Source organism: Gorilla gorilla, chromosome 6, assembly GCF_029281585.2.
Source record: "Gorilla gorilla gorilla isolate KB3781 chromosome 6, NHGRI_mGorGor1-v2.1_pri, whole genome shotgun sequence".
In the NCBI taxonomy this organism is placed as follows: domain Eukaryota; kingdom Metazoa; phylum Chordata; class Mammalia; order Primates; family Hominidae; genus Gorilla; species Gorilla gorilla.
Genome location: NC_073230.2, coordinates 165,564,208 through 165,581,000, shown reverse-complemented (window position 1 = coordinate 165,581,000; position 16,793 = coordinate 165,564,208). Strand labels below are relative to the sequence as shown.

The 16,793-nt window shown below is 38.1% G+C and overlaps 1 protein-coding gene across 13 annotated transcripts in view; it reads left to right on the top strand.

The window, feature by feature from the left end:
- LMBR1 (limb development membrane protein 1) overlaps positions 1-13,684 on the top strand; it is a 217,178-nt gene extending 203,494 nt beyond the window's left edge. For 8 of the 13 annotated variants that reach the window (XM_055347386.2, XM_055347387.2, XM_055347389.2 and 5 more), the window contains 2 exons: positions 6,392-6,553; positions 10,431-13,684. In XM_055347386.2, the coding sequence (XP_055203361.1) occupies positions 6,392-6,553; positions 10,431-10,516 (248 nt within the window). In that variant the 3' untranslated portion in view covers positions 10,517-13,684. The remainder of the gene's footprint in view (positions 1-6,391; positions 6,554-10,430) is intronic. The other 5 variants (XM_055347388.2, XM_063708879.1, XM_063708881.1 and 2 more) reach the window with 1 other exon arrangement.
- Positions 13,685-16,793: the final 3,109 nt, after the last annotated feature.

Here is a 16,793-nt window from a genome sequence, read left to right as displayed (position 1 = left end):
TTCTAACTTGATTGCTCTGGCTAGGACTTCCAGTAGTATGTTGAATAGCATTGGCAAAAGTGGGCATCCTTGCCTTCTTCCAGATCTTAGAAGCTTTCAGTTTCTTCTCATTGTTTATAATGTTAGCTGTGGGTTTCTAAAAATATCTGTTGTCTTGGCTGGGTGCAGTGGCTCATGCATGTAATCCCAGCACTTTGGGAGGTCGAGGTGGGTGGATAGCTTGAGTCCAGGAGTTCAAGAGCGGCCTGGGCAACAAAATGAGACCCTGTCTCTGCAAAAAATACAAAAATTAGCCTGGCATGGTGGCATGTACCTATAGTCCCAACTACCTGGAAGGCTGAGGTGGGAAGGATCATTTGCCAGGAGGCTGAGGCTCTGCACTCTAGCCTGGGTGACAGAGTGAGATTCTGTCTCTTAAAAAAAAAATGTCTCTATTATGGTGAGATAAATTCCTTCTTTACCTGTTTTGTTGAGAGTTTTTATCATGAAAGTATATTCAATTTTGTCAGTTGCTCTTTTCTACATCTACTGAGCTAATCATGTGGTTTGTCTTTCATTCTGCTAGTGTGGTATATCACATTGATTGACCTTCATATGTTGAACCATACTTGCATCCCAGCAATAAATTGGCTCCATTTGGGTAGGGCGTACGATCCTATTAATGTGTCGTTGAGTTAGGTTTGCTAGCTAGCATTGTATTGAGGAGTTTTGCATCTGTGTTTACTGGGAATACCGCCCTGTAGTTTTCTTTACTTTTGTTGCCTTTTTATTGGCTTTGGAATCAGGGCGATGCTGGCCTTGTAAAATGAGTTTGGAAGTTTACTTTCTTTTTCTGTTTTTGGAACAGTTTATGAAGAGTTCATATTAGTTTTTCTTTGAATTGTCTGGTCGAATTTACCTTTTGAAGCCGTCCGGTCCTGGGCTTTTCTTTGCTGGAAAGTTTTGATTAGTGATGCAATCTTCTTGTTTATTAGTTTGCTCAGGTTTTCTATTTCTTCTAAAGTTAGTCTGGGCAGATTGTATGTTTCTAGGAATTTATCTGTTTCTTTTGGGTTATCCAATTTGTTGGCATATAATGGTTCATAATAGTTCCTTATGATCTTTTTATTTGTGTCATTTGTTGGAATATCTCTATTTTTATTTCTTATTTTAGTTATTTCTGACTTCTCTTTGAGTTAGTCTAGCTAAGGGTTTTGTCACTTTTATCTTTTAAAAAATCCAACTCTTTTGTTGATTTTTCTAATGTTTTTATATTTTCTAATTCATTTATTTCTGCTTCAGTCTTTATATTTTCTTTCTTCTGCTAACTTTGGGTTTAGTTTGTTCTTTTCTGATTCCTTTTTCTTTGAGATTATTATACTTCTTTGGTTAATTTTCATCATATTTGAAAGATTTTCAGCCGCTATTTTTTCAAATAGTGTTTTTTCTTCTCTTCTCCTTCAGGGACTCTAATCACAAGTACATAAGACATTTCAAATTAATTCATGGTTCATTGATGCTTTTTTCATTCTTTTCTTATTTTGCTCTTTGTTTTGTTTTCCTGTTGCTGTGTCTTTAAATTTACTGATCTCTTCTTCTGCAGTGTCTAATCTGACATTAATCCTATCTAGTATAATTTGCATATCCCACAGTATAATTTTCCTTTGTAGAAGGTCAGTTTCAGTCTATTTTCTTTCATATCTCTACTCAGCAAGTTTTATCTTTCCTCTAGCTTTTGAAATAAGAAATGTAGTTAAAATAACCGTTTTAATGTCTTTGCTACTCATTCTGTCACCTGCTTCATTTCTTGATTAGTTGCTCCCCACAAGCATACACTGGTCAGTTGTCTGCCAGGTTCTTCCTTTGTGCAGCCCTCTGGCCACTGTGTCATCCTTATGCTCCAAGCTTCATCTCATGAACTTAGGGAGATGGCTGGAGCTCTCCTCAGCTCTTCTCTCTACACTGCAGTCTCTTTAGGTGGTAAACTGTGGCAATCATAGGGCCCACCTTGTTTGTTTCTCATCTCTCAGTGATCACTGTCCTTCGTTTCCTGATGTCTAGGGTGTTGAAAACTGTTGTTTCATATACTTTGTTCAGTATTTCAGTTTATAAAGTTGAGAGGGAAAATCTGGTCTCTTTTACTCCATATAGGCTGGAGCCTGAAGTCAATAAGTATATCTCCAATTGATATAATTTCATGAAAATATACTTGCACAGTAAGACTGGTGAAAAGATAAAGTCAGCTGGGCACAGTGGCTCACGCCTGTAATCCCAGCACTTTGGGAGGTCCAGGAGGGCGGATCATCTGAGGTCAGGAGTTCCAGACCAGCCTGGCCAACATGGTGAAACCCCATCTCTACTAAAAATACAAAAATTAGCCGGGCGTGGTGGTGGGCGCCTGTATTCCCAACTACTTGGGAGGCTGAGGCAGGAAAATTGCTTGAACCCAGGAGGGCCTGGGTTGCAGTGAGCTGAGATCGCGCCGCTGCACTCCAGCCTGGGCGACAAGTGCAAAACTCCATCTCAAAAAAAAAAGGTAAAGCGTTTGCTTCAACAGCATCATTCATTCCACCCCAGAAGTGGAGCCTCTCTTTCATTTTACGATGACTTTGTTTTTGAATGAATAAAAAAATTGGCAATGAGCCAATTTAAATTATTCCTGTTTTAAAATGACTGTAGATTTCATTATTTCATACTCTTTGTCACTTTTTTTTCCCCAACACTGTCTTAGCTAATATTATTTCAAAAATCTGGTTTAGAGGAAGAGATTTGAAAACATAGTGTAATAATCTAACCTTTGAGTTCAGAAGGAAAAAGTATGCTAATCCTAATATTTCAGCAAAGAACATTTAATCTATAAGTTTTTTTAAAAAATAACAGGATGTACGTGTTCTTTCTGGTAATCTTACATTAAAACCATGGATATTTATGTCAGCCATTTGTGTAAATGCCAACATATATAATTTATTGATAAAGTCATATTAATGATCCCTTTATGTGTCAAGCTTTATAAACTCTCTCTTAACTACTTTTTGCTGCTTTAGGAAGATGAATAGGCTTGCTAAAAGTAGAAGTTTACTCAGGTGGGCTAAAGAACATAAATTCTATTGACTCATATTGCAGGTAGAGAAACCAGCCCTTTCTTAAATGAGATTTTATTCTGTATGTTAGTTCTTTTATAGGTATGAATAGAAAAAGATCATTATTCAAGGAATTATGCATAAAATATTTTAAGTTGAATTCTAGTTGCGGGAGGTGATGTGCAGTTTGTCATGAAGAATTTTTTTTATTGACAGATAATCTAGATAATGTGAACCTTATGCTTAACCACTGCTTAACTTACTAAGCTTCTTGCCTGGTGTGTATTTTACTTAATCTTTTAACAAAATGAACTTCCAAATGGACATAAGCATTTAGATACTTGACTATGGGAGTTAAACAACAACATTTGATAATTAGATCTTTCTAATAGTAGTATTTTAAAATATTTGCTTGCTTTTAATAGTAGTATTACTTCTAATAGTAGTATTTTAAAAAATTTGCTTGCTTTTAAAATGCTTTTACCTTTTTACAGAAATAGAGGTTTAAAACTCTTTTACATTTGTCAAATGATTGCTATTAAAGCTTTGTCTGAGTATTGCCATTTTTTCTTAATTGTTGGTGCTTTTAATTTTAAAAGTACATTTTATAATCTAATTATTGCCATGCCAGAAACCTCTCAGGCAGAATTTTAGAGAAGTTCATTTTTAAGGTTTCCTGTGGTCCAGTCTTTATAGAAAATTTTCAGAATTGAAGAACTGTGTGTTGGTCAGAGTGATCTGTTAGTCAATCTATCAGATTTTTAAAAATATTAAATTCAACACAATGATGTCTTGGAACTAGTTTTCATGAGGTAATATTTGTCTAGTTCTTCAGTGCACTATAGCAACAGGCTCCTGGGTTTCTGTTGATGAAGTCAACCTGAAATAGCCTGAAAACCAAAACATCTGATGATAGAGACTGTTCTTTGCCTAGATGTCTCTAAGTCTTGACCCTGAGTCTCAAGATACCAAGTTGAGTCCACTAAGAAGTTCTAGTGAAAACACTTTCCCGTTTTGCAAAACATACCTTCCATTCTTACCGTGATGATGCATTCAGCTTCCTGACTTCTCATTATATGGTATTGCTGTCACAACGTAGGACACAGGCCATGTCCAGGGGTGGTAGGATTACCCACCACAGAGCATATACCAGTGGTTTCCAAAGTGGAGTTTGTGCATTTCCATGCATTCATAAAGTAAGTCGTTGGACTGTGTGAAGAAACTATTAGAACTTGTATTTATATTTATTGTTATGATTTTTAAAGTCTTTGTTTTGTCTGTGTATGTCATTGAATAGTATATATGTAGCTTATAAATAATTAAATACACATATATGGGGTATAGATGCTCAAATTTTGTTTTTACTGATGGTAGTATGTGATCAAAAAAATTTCAAGAGCAGGTAAGACTCGTATAGAGCATCTGGGCAAGGGTTTGATTCTGGGATCTCCCGTGTCCTCTGTCAGTGAGCTTCGTGCTGTGTAAAATTTGGGTGTCTGTGTCTGGGTTTTTCTTGTGAGAAGATTCATAGCTCTCAGCAGATTCTCAAAGGAGTCTTTGGCCCTAATGATAAAATTACTTATCTGGGATCTCTGGGTTGAAGCCACTGCAGCTTGTTTTGGTAGGACTATATCTTGTTTAAAGATCACTTCCTAGGCTAAATGAAATGGTACGTTATTTGAAAAATAAAACTTATAATTAGATATGTATTCCTTTTAACAAAGTAAAGTTTTATTAATATGAATAGCTGAGAAACTGTAGCCAAGATTGTTGTCATCATCTCATAGCCATGTGTGACATATGCTGTGTACTCTTCTGCTGTCTGCATTTTAACCTTTTTAAAAAAGCTATTTCATTGTATGTTTTCATTAATTATCTACCTTTAAAAAGTATTTTGGTATATTACTGTCTTTCAATTTCAAACACATTTGTCCTGGGTAGAAGTGGCTACAGAAGAGCTACTTTTGAGATCTCCTGTTTTTATGACAATGTTTATATTTGGTTTTTCTGTTGTCTCTCTAAGCTGCTTTTGTAGAGGCCATCTGTAGTAGATTATGCCATTGCATTGGAGGGAGGATGAGAGTTCAGCTCAAAGGTCAACTGATAATGTAAAATTGAGTATAGTCAAAGTTATTCTTGAGATCACCCATAAAAATCCTTAAATCACCCTTAAAATATGAGGTGCATAATTTTATTTATACAATTTTATAGACAATTGTTATTACTCATTCTAATTCTTTGTAGTTTAAATTTTATATGGCCCCCAAATGCTCTATCCTTTTTTCCTTGAAGAATGTTGACATTCCCATTATCTGTCACTTGACCGACACCTGAATGATGTAATTTATTTATCAGTAGTCAGAAAAATCCTAACATTCACGTATTTTTTCCAATAAATACTGGACTTGGCCATGTGCTCATTTAATAGAATGACTATTTAAACTATTTTTAAGTAAAAATACTTTTACAAATGTATATAGGTGAATTTAAGTAACTTCAATGCATATATTAGATCATCCTACTGTATTTCCTGCTTTGCCTTTTTACCCTACAAGCCTATAAGCATTAAACTCAGATTAACAATTTTTAATGGAAGGAAATTATATCTTATTTATTCATTTATATTATACATATTAAGTGTGTATAAGACATTATTCTGGGCACTGGGATTATAGGGGTGAAACAAAGTTCCTGTTCTTATAGAACCTACATTCTAGTGGGGAAAACAGGCAATAATAAGCCAAAAAGAAAAAAAAATAGTCTATGCATGCTATGAAGAGTCATAATTAGTATAGAAGGCCATGGAAGGTCCTGCTGTTTTAGGTAGGGGAGTCAGAGGTTTCCTGTCCAAGGAGATGGCATTTGCCCAGAGACCTGACTAAAGAGAGGTCCTCCAGAGGGCAGCAGTGGAGGAGGTGTAAGGATGTTCTCAGGCATCTTTTTCATCGTGACTCTTGCTTCCTGTGATCAGTTACAGCCACCCTGTCTTGGTAGAGCATGCGGTCAGCCATCCTACCCATGTAAGCAGCACGAGAGCTTGATTTTTAACATCAGCATGAGTTCCGTCGAATGTCGAGGGGCGTTCATTCTGACCTCATTACTCATCACTTGCTAGTGACTGTGGCGTGTATGTGAAGTAGGTTAGGGCTGGCTTGAGGCTGTCCCACTAGATAGTAGTTACATATTTTAAATTAGGATTTATTCATTAGAGCATCTCACGTCACAGAAGTGAGAAAGTCCATAGAATTCGATCTAACTTGTACTTTACTTGTAGCACACTAAATATGTCTTAACCTGATTTCATTAAGGGCTATTTTATTTATTTTTAACAGGAATCACTAGATTTGATCTACTTGGCGACTTTGGAAGGTTTAATTGGCTGGGAAATTTCTATATTGTATTATCCTACAATTTGCTTTTTGCTATTGTGACAACATTGTGTCTGGTCCGAAAATTCACCTCTGCAGTTCGAGAAGAACTTTTCAAGGCCCTAGGTAATCCTGAGGTTTATGGGTATTTTTTCCTCTTTCTACTAAATAATAATTTTGACATTTGAGTTAATATTACATCTTCAGCTATTTAGTTTCCCAAATTTGTAAAACCTTAGAGGTCAAATTATTGATCCAGTACTTTGTGCAAAATTCCTTCATTAAGCCTTAGCTTCCTTATCTGTAATACAGTGATAGTATCATCTTCCTGTTAGGGTTTTTGTGAAGATCAACGGAAATAATTCTGTAAGATCCTTAGCACAGCGCCTGGCACATCCTAAGAACTCAGTAAATATTAGCCCCTTTATTATGACGATGGTGGTCGTGGTGGTGGTGAGGATGATACGGTGTTAAAAGCTTATCTCTTGGTAATAATACCTTTTAGTGAAAGCTTTTTTTGAGGCTTGGATTTTGCAAGTATTAGGCTAACCCATAAGTCTCTTCATTAAGCCAGAGAATAAATTCAAGATGAAAACGTTAGCATTCTTGGCGTTGATATAATAGAAGAGAGGGGATTTACTGTTACGTGTTCCAAGAGTCACATGTATTGTAATGGTGTTAAAAACAGGTAGGTTTAGCTAAAGGGTACAAACGTAACCTATGAATGTATTTTTATGCTTATTTCCACATTAGTGCTAAACATATTTCAAGTTTTATACTTTAAAAATACCAGGACAAAGTAAATTATCTTGGTTTGGGGTGGGAGGGGGTTGTAATTTTATGACAGAAGAAGGGAAAGGCAGTGACTTCTTGTAGAAAATTTTTAAAAATCCTGACATTAGCTCATTTACCTAAGTTGACATGATTTGAATGCATATGACTCCTTATTGGGGCTTTTAGCTATTGTAAAAGGCCACATATTGATGGATTCATTAAGGTCCAGTTTTCAGATAACTTAAACGATATGAGCAGCAATAAAGCTTCTCACATCACCAGGCCTTTCCAACCTTGATGTTTGAGAGGGTGACCTTTGGGAGGCACAAAAGATTTCAGATGAGCTGTCCATATGTATTTTACTTTGAATATGCCCTGGGAGGGGATGGCTCATCAAATACTGCAATGCCTGACAGGAAAAAGTCACAGCTCGTTTCAGCTGACACACCAGATAATTTATACCTTTTAATGCTTAGGTTTAATAAAGCTGGCCCAACTTGAAGTAGGAATCAAACAGTCCTTTTTATCAGATGTCTAGCATTAAAACTTAATTTTTAAGCCTGTTATAATATCAGCAAGATTAGTTAGCCATGGTTTCAGATAAATTTCCACTTTCCATTTGCTAAATGAGATAGTTGCAAATGAACTGCCGTAAGTTTAGCTTTTGAATTAGGTATTCTGGACATCATTTTGCTAAGAAAGCCTTTATTAAAGTAATAAAACATAACCGGATATAAAAGGCCTTATACGCATGTCAGTTCCTTGACCATAAGAGAGAGTAGAATTAGCAAGAGTTGTATAAAACTACCTAATAGATACATTTACTTTTCTTCCCAAGTGTTTTTCAGTATTCTTTGGGGTATGCTAAGGGGCAATTTATACATAGAAAAAGAGTCTTATTAAGTATATGTAATGTTTGAATGACCTGAGATCTTAACAAGGATTTCGCTGAGACTTGTAATTTGATTGTAAAGTAGCTATCCCCTTTCTTTTTTTTTTTGTAGAGATTTTTTCCCCTCTGCTACTCTGCCCATTGATAATAATAGCATCCATCTCAGAGAATATCTAGCACATAGTAAACACTAGAAATTTAGTGTGGTGATGGTGGTAATGGACGGGATTGTTTCTGGAGTTGTCTGCAGAAGAGACACATCAGAACGTTTCAGAATGCATAACCTACATGACAGCCAAGTTTTAGGTGTGAACTCACATAATCGATCCTAAAATGGTGCCTTCATTCAGCTCAGTCAGTGGGTACCGCAGTGATCCTCTGTCTTCACTCAGTCCCTTTTCTAACAAGCTTTATTTTAGCACACTTCCTCAACTCCAGCAGCTGTGGGTTCCTATTGTCATTCCTGGGACCTGACCATTTTTTGTGTTGGATTGATTTCTTTTTTTCCTTACCATTCAAACATAGACAGGCTCAGTTTTACCTTTTCTTTCATTAAGATATGCAGGTGACAGAAAGATTAAAATTTGGAGTGCTATATTAGTTTATGAGTGATGTAAAACTGCCTAATAGGTCAGTTACCATGTGAAATTTTAGGGAGAAAAATCTTTTCCAAGTAAGTTGTTGAGATGCCAGAAAGGTCTGAGCTTCGTGAAAAGTATTTTCTCAACATCTGCCCTGTGGAAGTGCTGCTGTGTGGCCATAGGCCACATGATGATCATTTGGTCAATAACAGACGACTTGCCTATGTGACAGTGGCCACAGCAGATGATCATGGAGCTGAACCGTTTCTGCCAGCAGTGGCGTGGCGGCTGTTGTAATGTCCTGGCAGCACGCATCACGCATCAGCTTTTCTAGGTTCATATGTTTCTAGATGCACAGATATGTGCCATGGTGCCACAGTTGCTGCAGCACTCAGGACAGTGACATGCTGTCTGGTTGGCAACTGAGGAGCAGCAGGCCACACCCTGCAGCCTAGGGATGGCATGGCTGTGCCCTCTGGGTGTGTAGATACACTCTATGATGGCATCACAGCGACAGAATTGCTTGACAGTGCATTTCTCAGAATGCATTCCTGTTGTTCGGCAACACCTGACTGTGTTGCTGTATGTCATTGCGTTTCATTTTTATTAAAGTGCTTGAAGCTCCAGTGCCACAGAAGCTCTTACATTTTCTTCTGCCCTTTCTCCCTGTGAGAGGGCAGTGTTGGTCTGTGTATCAGGTATATTATGTAAATAATTGTTATATGATACAGAGAGAAATAAATGTAACTTTAAAAGATAGTGATAGTTTTTTATTCTGTGAAATACCTTTGGGTAGTGAGATATTATTTATGTTCAGTTTATTCTTTTGTGATTTCTTTCTTTTTTAGTAATGTTTTCCATTCTTTTCTTTTTAATTACATATTAATATTTGGCTGTGGCTTTCCCTACATTTTCCTGCATGTGTGTAAGGGGCAATTTATTTTACTTTATTTAAAATTTTTTTGAGACAGGGTCTCCTCTGTCACCCAGGCTGGAGTGCAGTGGTGTGATCACATCTCACTGCAGTCACAACCTGCTGAGCTCAAGCAATTCTCCCACCTCAGCCTCCCAGAGTGCTGGGATTATAGGCATGAGCCACTGCAACCAGCTAATTTTTGTGTTTTTCATGAACATGGGGTTTCACAATGTTGTCCAGGCCTGTCTCAAACCCCTCAGCTCAAACGATCCTTCCACCTCGGCCTCCTGAAGTGCTGGGATGACAGGCGTGAGCCACCACGCCCAGCCTGTGTGTGTGCATTTTAAAATGCAAGTGGGAACGTATCTGTCTCGGGTTAGGTTCCCTGAGAAGCACACTTCAGATGGGAATCTGCTTGCCAGGAAGAGGTTTATTAGCCGGGTTGGGGCAAAGGAAGAGGAAGGGGCTGTGCAGAGGGAGGAACTGTGCCATGATGCAGTCACACTGGAAGCCTCCACTGGCCCTCGGGGATGTTGTGACTTCGATGGCCCTTCAGAGCTCCACTGAACTGAGAAGAAGGGACAGGCTCTTGGGACGCTCACGTGCTGTCCTGGAAGGGGCAGGACTTCCGCCCTGCAGCAGTCTTCAGCTTAGGCCATCCCCAAAGGGAGGTTGCCAGTAGGGAGAAGAAATCATTCATTCCTCAAGGGGATCTGGCCAGCACCTCACAGCTTTCCAAATAACACTTAGCTTTGTAAATCTCCTCTTCTCCCTACCCTAACCCTTTCCCAGCCACTCAGCAATATATCATTTCTCACCATTTTCTTAATTTTTTTGCAGGGCTTCATAAACTTCACTTACCAAATACTTCAAGGGATTCAGAAACAGCCAAGCCTTCTGTAAATGGGCATCAGAAAGCACTGTGAGACGCACAGATGGCGTCTTCTGCCACCAAGAGACCCGAGAACTCCAGACTCACGACATTCCTGTCCCATGTAGAAGCATTTCCATTTCAACCGTGGCCCCTCTTCAGAACCTAGACCTATCAGTGCCATTTTTTTTTTCATAATCTACGAAGAACTTGGCTATGGCTGATCTTTTTTAAATTTAACTTTCTGATGGACCCTGTAGTTTCCAGTTAAGTGTAGATTCCTTACAGACATATAGAACAGCGCATTCTTCTGTAGACATTTGCTCATGTTGGTAAATACAATCACCCATATGAAAAAATTGTTTTCACCTGATATGAAAATGTTAGAAAAGGCAAACTCCGGGACTTCTAAAGATTTACTTAAATCCCATTATGTACTTTATTCAGAATGTAGAAGCTGACTTGAAAGGCATCCTTGGTACTAAGTGAAGCTTCTTCAGAAAAAGCATTTTTCAAATGCAATGGGAACTGCTTGTAGATATCATTTTTGCAGTGTATGTTGGAGCTGTAATGGTTGCAATTATGTTTCTTATTTCCTTAAAAGCAAAAAGCGTAGTTTCTGATTTATGTTATAGAATGATACTGATTAGACTTTGAGCCAAGGGGAAAATACTAAATTCTTTTAAACCTGGAGCCTTAGAGAGCCACAGGAATATCTTCTGTTGTACAGTCTAATAAGCTGTGGTAGGAAGTATCATGTAATCACAGTTTAATGACAGTTTATGTATATAATTCAGTATTCCCTCTGATAACATAGTTGCCAGTGTTTAATACACTTGTAACTTGGATTTTTACCTTATAGGCTATATGTATACTCAGTTTTTTAAAGCATTTTTTTCAGAGATCACTTAATTCCCCATGCTTCTCCAATGCATATAAAAACTATAAATGCCGAGTGGTAGAAACTCCTCTTTCCTCATAGTCCTCAGGCTTTGGTTACATTTGGTTTTACCAGTTTAACATCCAAAGTTCACAGCATCAGCATTCATGGTGTAAGAACAGTTTTGCAGTATAACACGATCTGATAATCATTCAGTTATTAAATTGTAAATAATTATTGGGATGGTTTCTTGGCTTTAAGTCTACTGAATAAAAACTATGAAATTGCACTCTGTGTTAACCATCCACTAGGATAGAATACCGAAATCTGTGCATGCAAAAATAGGAGATGGGCCCATTTGCACACAATTCGTAGTTATGCAATCTGCTGTATAAATATGTTCACATGCACTATGTGTATGAAAATAGATTGTCTGTGTTCAGACAAAAGTAAAATATTTTTTTCAAATTGTTACATTTAAAGGTTTTCTGGGAGAAATTTATGAAACGCAGGCTGTGTCTATTTGACGTCAGAAATTTCCACTTTAAACCAAAATAATAAGAAACTTTAATCTGTATATTTACAACCTTTGTTGAGTACACTTCCCCCTTATTTATATGTCTGCAATTCCTTCCGAGCTTTACATCTTTCTAAAATGCAGCTTGGTTTTAAAATAAAAGAACATTCATTTTGTGATTCTAAACAAGCTTCAGTAAAGACCACCAGTATAGTACTGGTGAATTTCTCAGCATAAAATCGACATACCTAAAAAGTTAATAAAATTCAGCTCTTTTCCAATTTCATTGTTATGCCTATTGAAGTATTAATTGCCAGGTTTGATTTTTAGTGAAGCTTGGAGTCCATACTTTGAGTAGACCAAGTGAAGGGAAGAACAGAAAGAAACTCAGGAGTAGAGTAATATCACTTCTCACTTACACCACTTTCAGGCACATCCAAAGAGTGCCTAGATACTTGGAAAGTGTCTGAAAATTTTTAAGTAAAATACTAAACTTTTCAATGTTTAGCTCAACTTTTTGTTCATTTGGAAGTTTCTCTCCATCCGAGGACTTAAGCCAGTTTTGGATTTGTAAACCCTGAGTACAATACACTTCCTGGAGGCATCCTCACTGCTGTTGAAGCAAAGGATATGCATGGGGTGGAAGGACGGCTTCGAACCTGGGACTCAGATGCCTTGAGAACAAATAGATTGTTACAGCCTTGGGCTGCTGCGTAATCACAGTTCCTCCAGGCTCTTCCTGAGCACATGCCCAGGCATCTGCCTCTGGAGAGACTGACTCCAAATGCAGGTGCTTCCATTGGAGCTAGGACAGAGGCTGCTTTATATGACGAACTCCAGAAATGGATGCCAGAATACGGAGGCCAAACGTTCTGAGTCCTGGTAAGGACAGTCGCTCTGGGGGTCCTCATTTTACTGCAGTTCCTGCACGCCAGTGAAAGAGAGGAGATAGACCCTGGAAGGCAGAGCTGCAGATGCTCATCATCAGGTCAATTCTGGAGCTACAATTTTGTTTCTGACTGGATGGGGATGCACCGGTGACTGTCACATCAAGCAGTCCTTTTATTCTCTCTCCTTTAGTATCGATTTTAAAGGGCATTAGGCACTATGGTTCCAGAGTTTCTTGGGGAAAATTTGCAGATTCTTATTAATTGGTTCTGCAATACTTAAATAAATTATTTTACAATTATAAGTTTTCAGATTATAACATTTGTATTAATTTCTACTGATTTTCCAAGATACTTCTTAGATTTACTATTTACGTAGCTTTATGTACATTCTCTGTAAAAATAGACCTCTAAATATGAGACTTTACCTGAAATTTGTACATACATACACACTAATGTTAGCTCCTTAAATTGCTGCACTAAGGTGCTGGTTAGTAGAGATGGATGGAGCCTCTCGCGTTTTGCTCTCAGATGCGTTAAAGGCGCACGTGTACCTGCTCTCAGCGGCAGTGCGGCCTTCCCATCTGCTGGGTGCCCATGGCCCTCCCTGCAGCCTCAGTGATCGTCTGCCAGGGACACAGGTTTTCATCATTTACAGGCTCTTATGTGCTAGTTTTGTTGGTAGCATGTTATTTAATGCATAAAGGCAGAATTCTTACAAGTTTTTTTTTTTTAATGTGAACATAGATGCAGCACCGACTTTTTAAACTTGAAAAAACTGGTATAATGTTAACTTTTAAAAATAACATTTGGACACACTAGTAATTGATTTTTGTTTACAGATTGTTCTGTTTACAAATTGTTAGTCTTTGTTTCTATGAGATACTTTTAGTGTGACTTTTTAAATGTCTTAGAAATTAAAAGTTGTACAAAAAGTGATTTCATATTTGGTTTATAAGCATTTATATTTGGGGTTTATTTGTTCTTTTGTTTTTTCCATCTTAAATATCATCATGGCTAAAACTTAAGGGTATTTATAGGTTAATTCCATTTCAGTATTATAGAGGGCAGTAATTATTCTGATGAATGTTGAATTAAGAAATGGATATTTTCTTTCTCTGTTGTGCAGTTATTGGTAGATCAATTTCTTATAACCCACAATGTAGCATCAATAATTGATAGCATGTATTTTATTTGATTACTTGAATTATTTAGACTTGATTTCTCTAATTTTTTCCATAAAAGGACTGAACAGCACCTACTTGTGGTCTGGACAGCTTAACCCAGAGTTCTTGGAAGAATAAATGCTGTTAGCATCTGGTTAATTTACTGGCAGACAGAAGCCTACTTACAGTGGCTTTCAACTTTTTGACCACAGTAAGAAATAACCCATTACACACACACACACACACACACACACACACTCTCTCTCTCTCTCTCTCTCTCTCTCTCTCTCTCTCAGATACGTATAAGCAAAAATTTAACAAGACAGTACTCATTTTTCCTAAGTGTGCATGCTGGCATCTTCTGTTTTATTATTTTTAAAAATACTAGACACAGACACTAAGTTACTTTGTGGCCTCCTAATAGATGGCAGACTTCAGTTTGAAAACCATCCCTTTGGAATGTGGTTTAAAAGAAGAAATAATACAAAGACCTTTTTGGAGTTTTTTTTTTTTTTTTGGTTTTTGAATATTGTTTAGGTAAAAATTATTGCTGCAAATACCACTGAAGCAAAAGTACTGTGTATGCAAATTACTTGTTGCACTGTAGAAAATGTAATTAATATCAGGAGAAGTTCCTAAAACTCACAAATATATACAAAATTTCAAAACTTGGTGATTGATCCATATGTCTTGAAGGAATATTAGGCAATAAACTTACCTTTTCAAGAGAAGTTATTTAACTTCCAATTCTGTGTTCTTTAATTAGGAAAAAATTTTTTCAAGTTTAACTATAATCAAATAGGAACTTCAGACAAAACCTCATTATTCTTGGATATGGATTTGGTGTTCTGCTGTTACTTCTAAAGATGCTACAGAAGTCAAGTTTATGAGCCTGAATTATGAACAGCAGGGCGGCCCTGATGTGAGTGGTTGTGGAGGACTAGAGTGATGTAGAAGAATCTGTTGTGTCTGAGTGTGAGGAGGTAGAGAGTCACGTGTGGGCTATGGGTCTGAGAACTGAAGTTTTAACAGTTACTAAAACTGTTTTGTGGCTGTTTTAATGTCTTCTCCTTTCCTTTCCTTTGAAAAGCTGTTACTGAATGAACGATGCTGCTTACAAACACTGACACTTCAGAACCAAGCATATTTGATACTGCTGTAGCTATTTATATTGATTCTGCAACTTTTCTTTTACAGCATCTTGAAGTCATCCACAGTTGTTCTGTATGGACTCCACAGTAGAGTCAGAGAACTAAGTGACAAGTGGAGCATCATCCTCCTCCTGCTCACTTCCTCCTCGCCACCTCTCTGGCCTGGCTATCCTTCAGTCTGAAGAGTGATTTACTTTTTCTTTTCTTTTTAGTCTTTACTGTGGAATCTCATCAAAGACTTGGAAGCAGGGGTGGTGAGAGGGGCTTGGGGCGTGGTGTGGAGGGTCGAGTTCTCTGTCGTCCCACAGTCACCCCCAGGACCACCTTGCGAAGCCGAAAATACACACCTGCATTTTACCGACAAGGAACGCCACTCAGAAAGCTGCAGACATTTGCCTGGGGTCATGCTTACAGTGGGCAGATGAACTGGATGTAAATACAGGCCAGTACAACCGCAGTCTCATTTTTTCTTTGTTTTAGGTTTTCAGTTTCTTTTTCATTCATGTACCTTACAGTTCTATTACCTGGTTGATAAAGATTCATGACAGGTATCCTCATTCTAGATTATAACCTTTATTCTTATCAAATGCCTCCAGTCCCACAATTCGCTAAGAATTCTCTTTCTGGACTTGATACTGATTTAATGATTCCCCCCGCCCGTGGAATGGTAGGCTCCTAATTAAGTGGATTTAAAGGCAAAAAGGGATGTGTGAGAAGGCACAAGAAGTGGCTTCATCTTGCAAGGTGACTAGCAGACAAGTGGGTTCCAACCTGTTAAAATAAGGGAGGAATGGCCACATCCCGTAGAGACTGCTGTAGCTGACCAGGAAGACACAATGAGGGCAGCAGACAGGGCTCTCACTGTCCGCCGAGTCCTCCCATGAACTCATGTTTCCAAAGGCCCCACTCTTTCTTGGTCAGTGTCCCAATTTTTATAGAAGAGACCTGATGAGGCTGTGGAGTAATTGTATAAAAGCTTGCACTGTCTTCCTGACTTGACCTGACAATGTGGCGTTATCTTCAAATTGTCCAGAGAAGTAGCTACTTCATTCAGGTCCTTTTTATCGTTCTGTGGTTGCAACTTGGTCTCGCAAGCCTTCGATGGGTGCGCCATTCCATGGCCACTTTTCAGTAAGAAAATTGCCTGATTTTCTGTTAACTGTCACAGGCTGCCCTGGACCATTCCTCAGAACTCATGGGATTTTCGCGACCCTCATCCTCAGTGAAGTTAGATGACCATTCCTGCCTTTCATCCCACCGATTTTCCTAAGTATCTGTTGCCTGCAACTAACACTAGTTCCTGTGTCAGTAAAGTACTGCACTTGGTTGCAAAGAATAGAAATGGACTCTGCCAACATAGACACGGAACGTTTACGGGGCGGATGGCATGGCTCACAGATGTGATGAGAAAGCCCCGGAAGAAGTGTTGGGCACAGCCTTAGGCACAACCTTTCCTGGGCTCTTCCCATCACTGAATGATCCATGTATCTCCGGGACTCTCCTTCTAGATCCAAAGTTTACGGCGGCGGAATCAGACTGCTCTGGCCTTTGACACGTGCCTGTGCTTTGCCTGTCACGCTATGGGGAGAGAGATGTCAGCTTACAGAAAATTGAGGTTCTGTGATTCAGTTTCCCTCTGCTCTCTTAGAATAAAAGTGCTTACTCATTGTTTAAAGCATTCTCCAAATTAGTCTGCAAATTTTTTGATAGTATACATCCTTAAAAAATGAG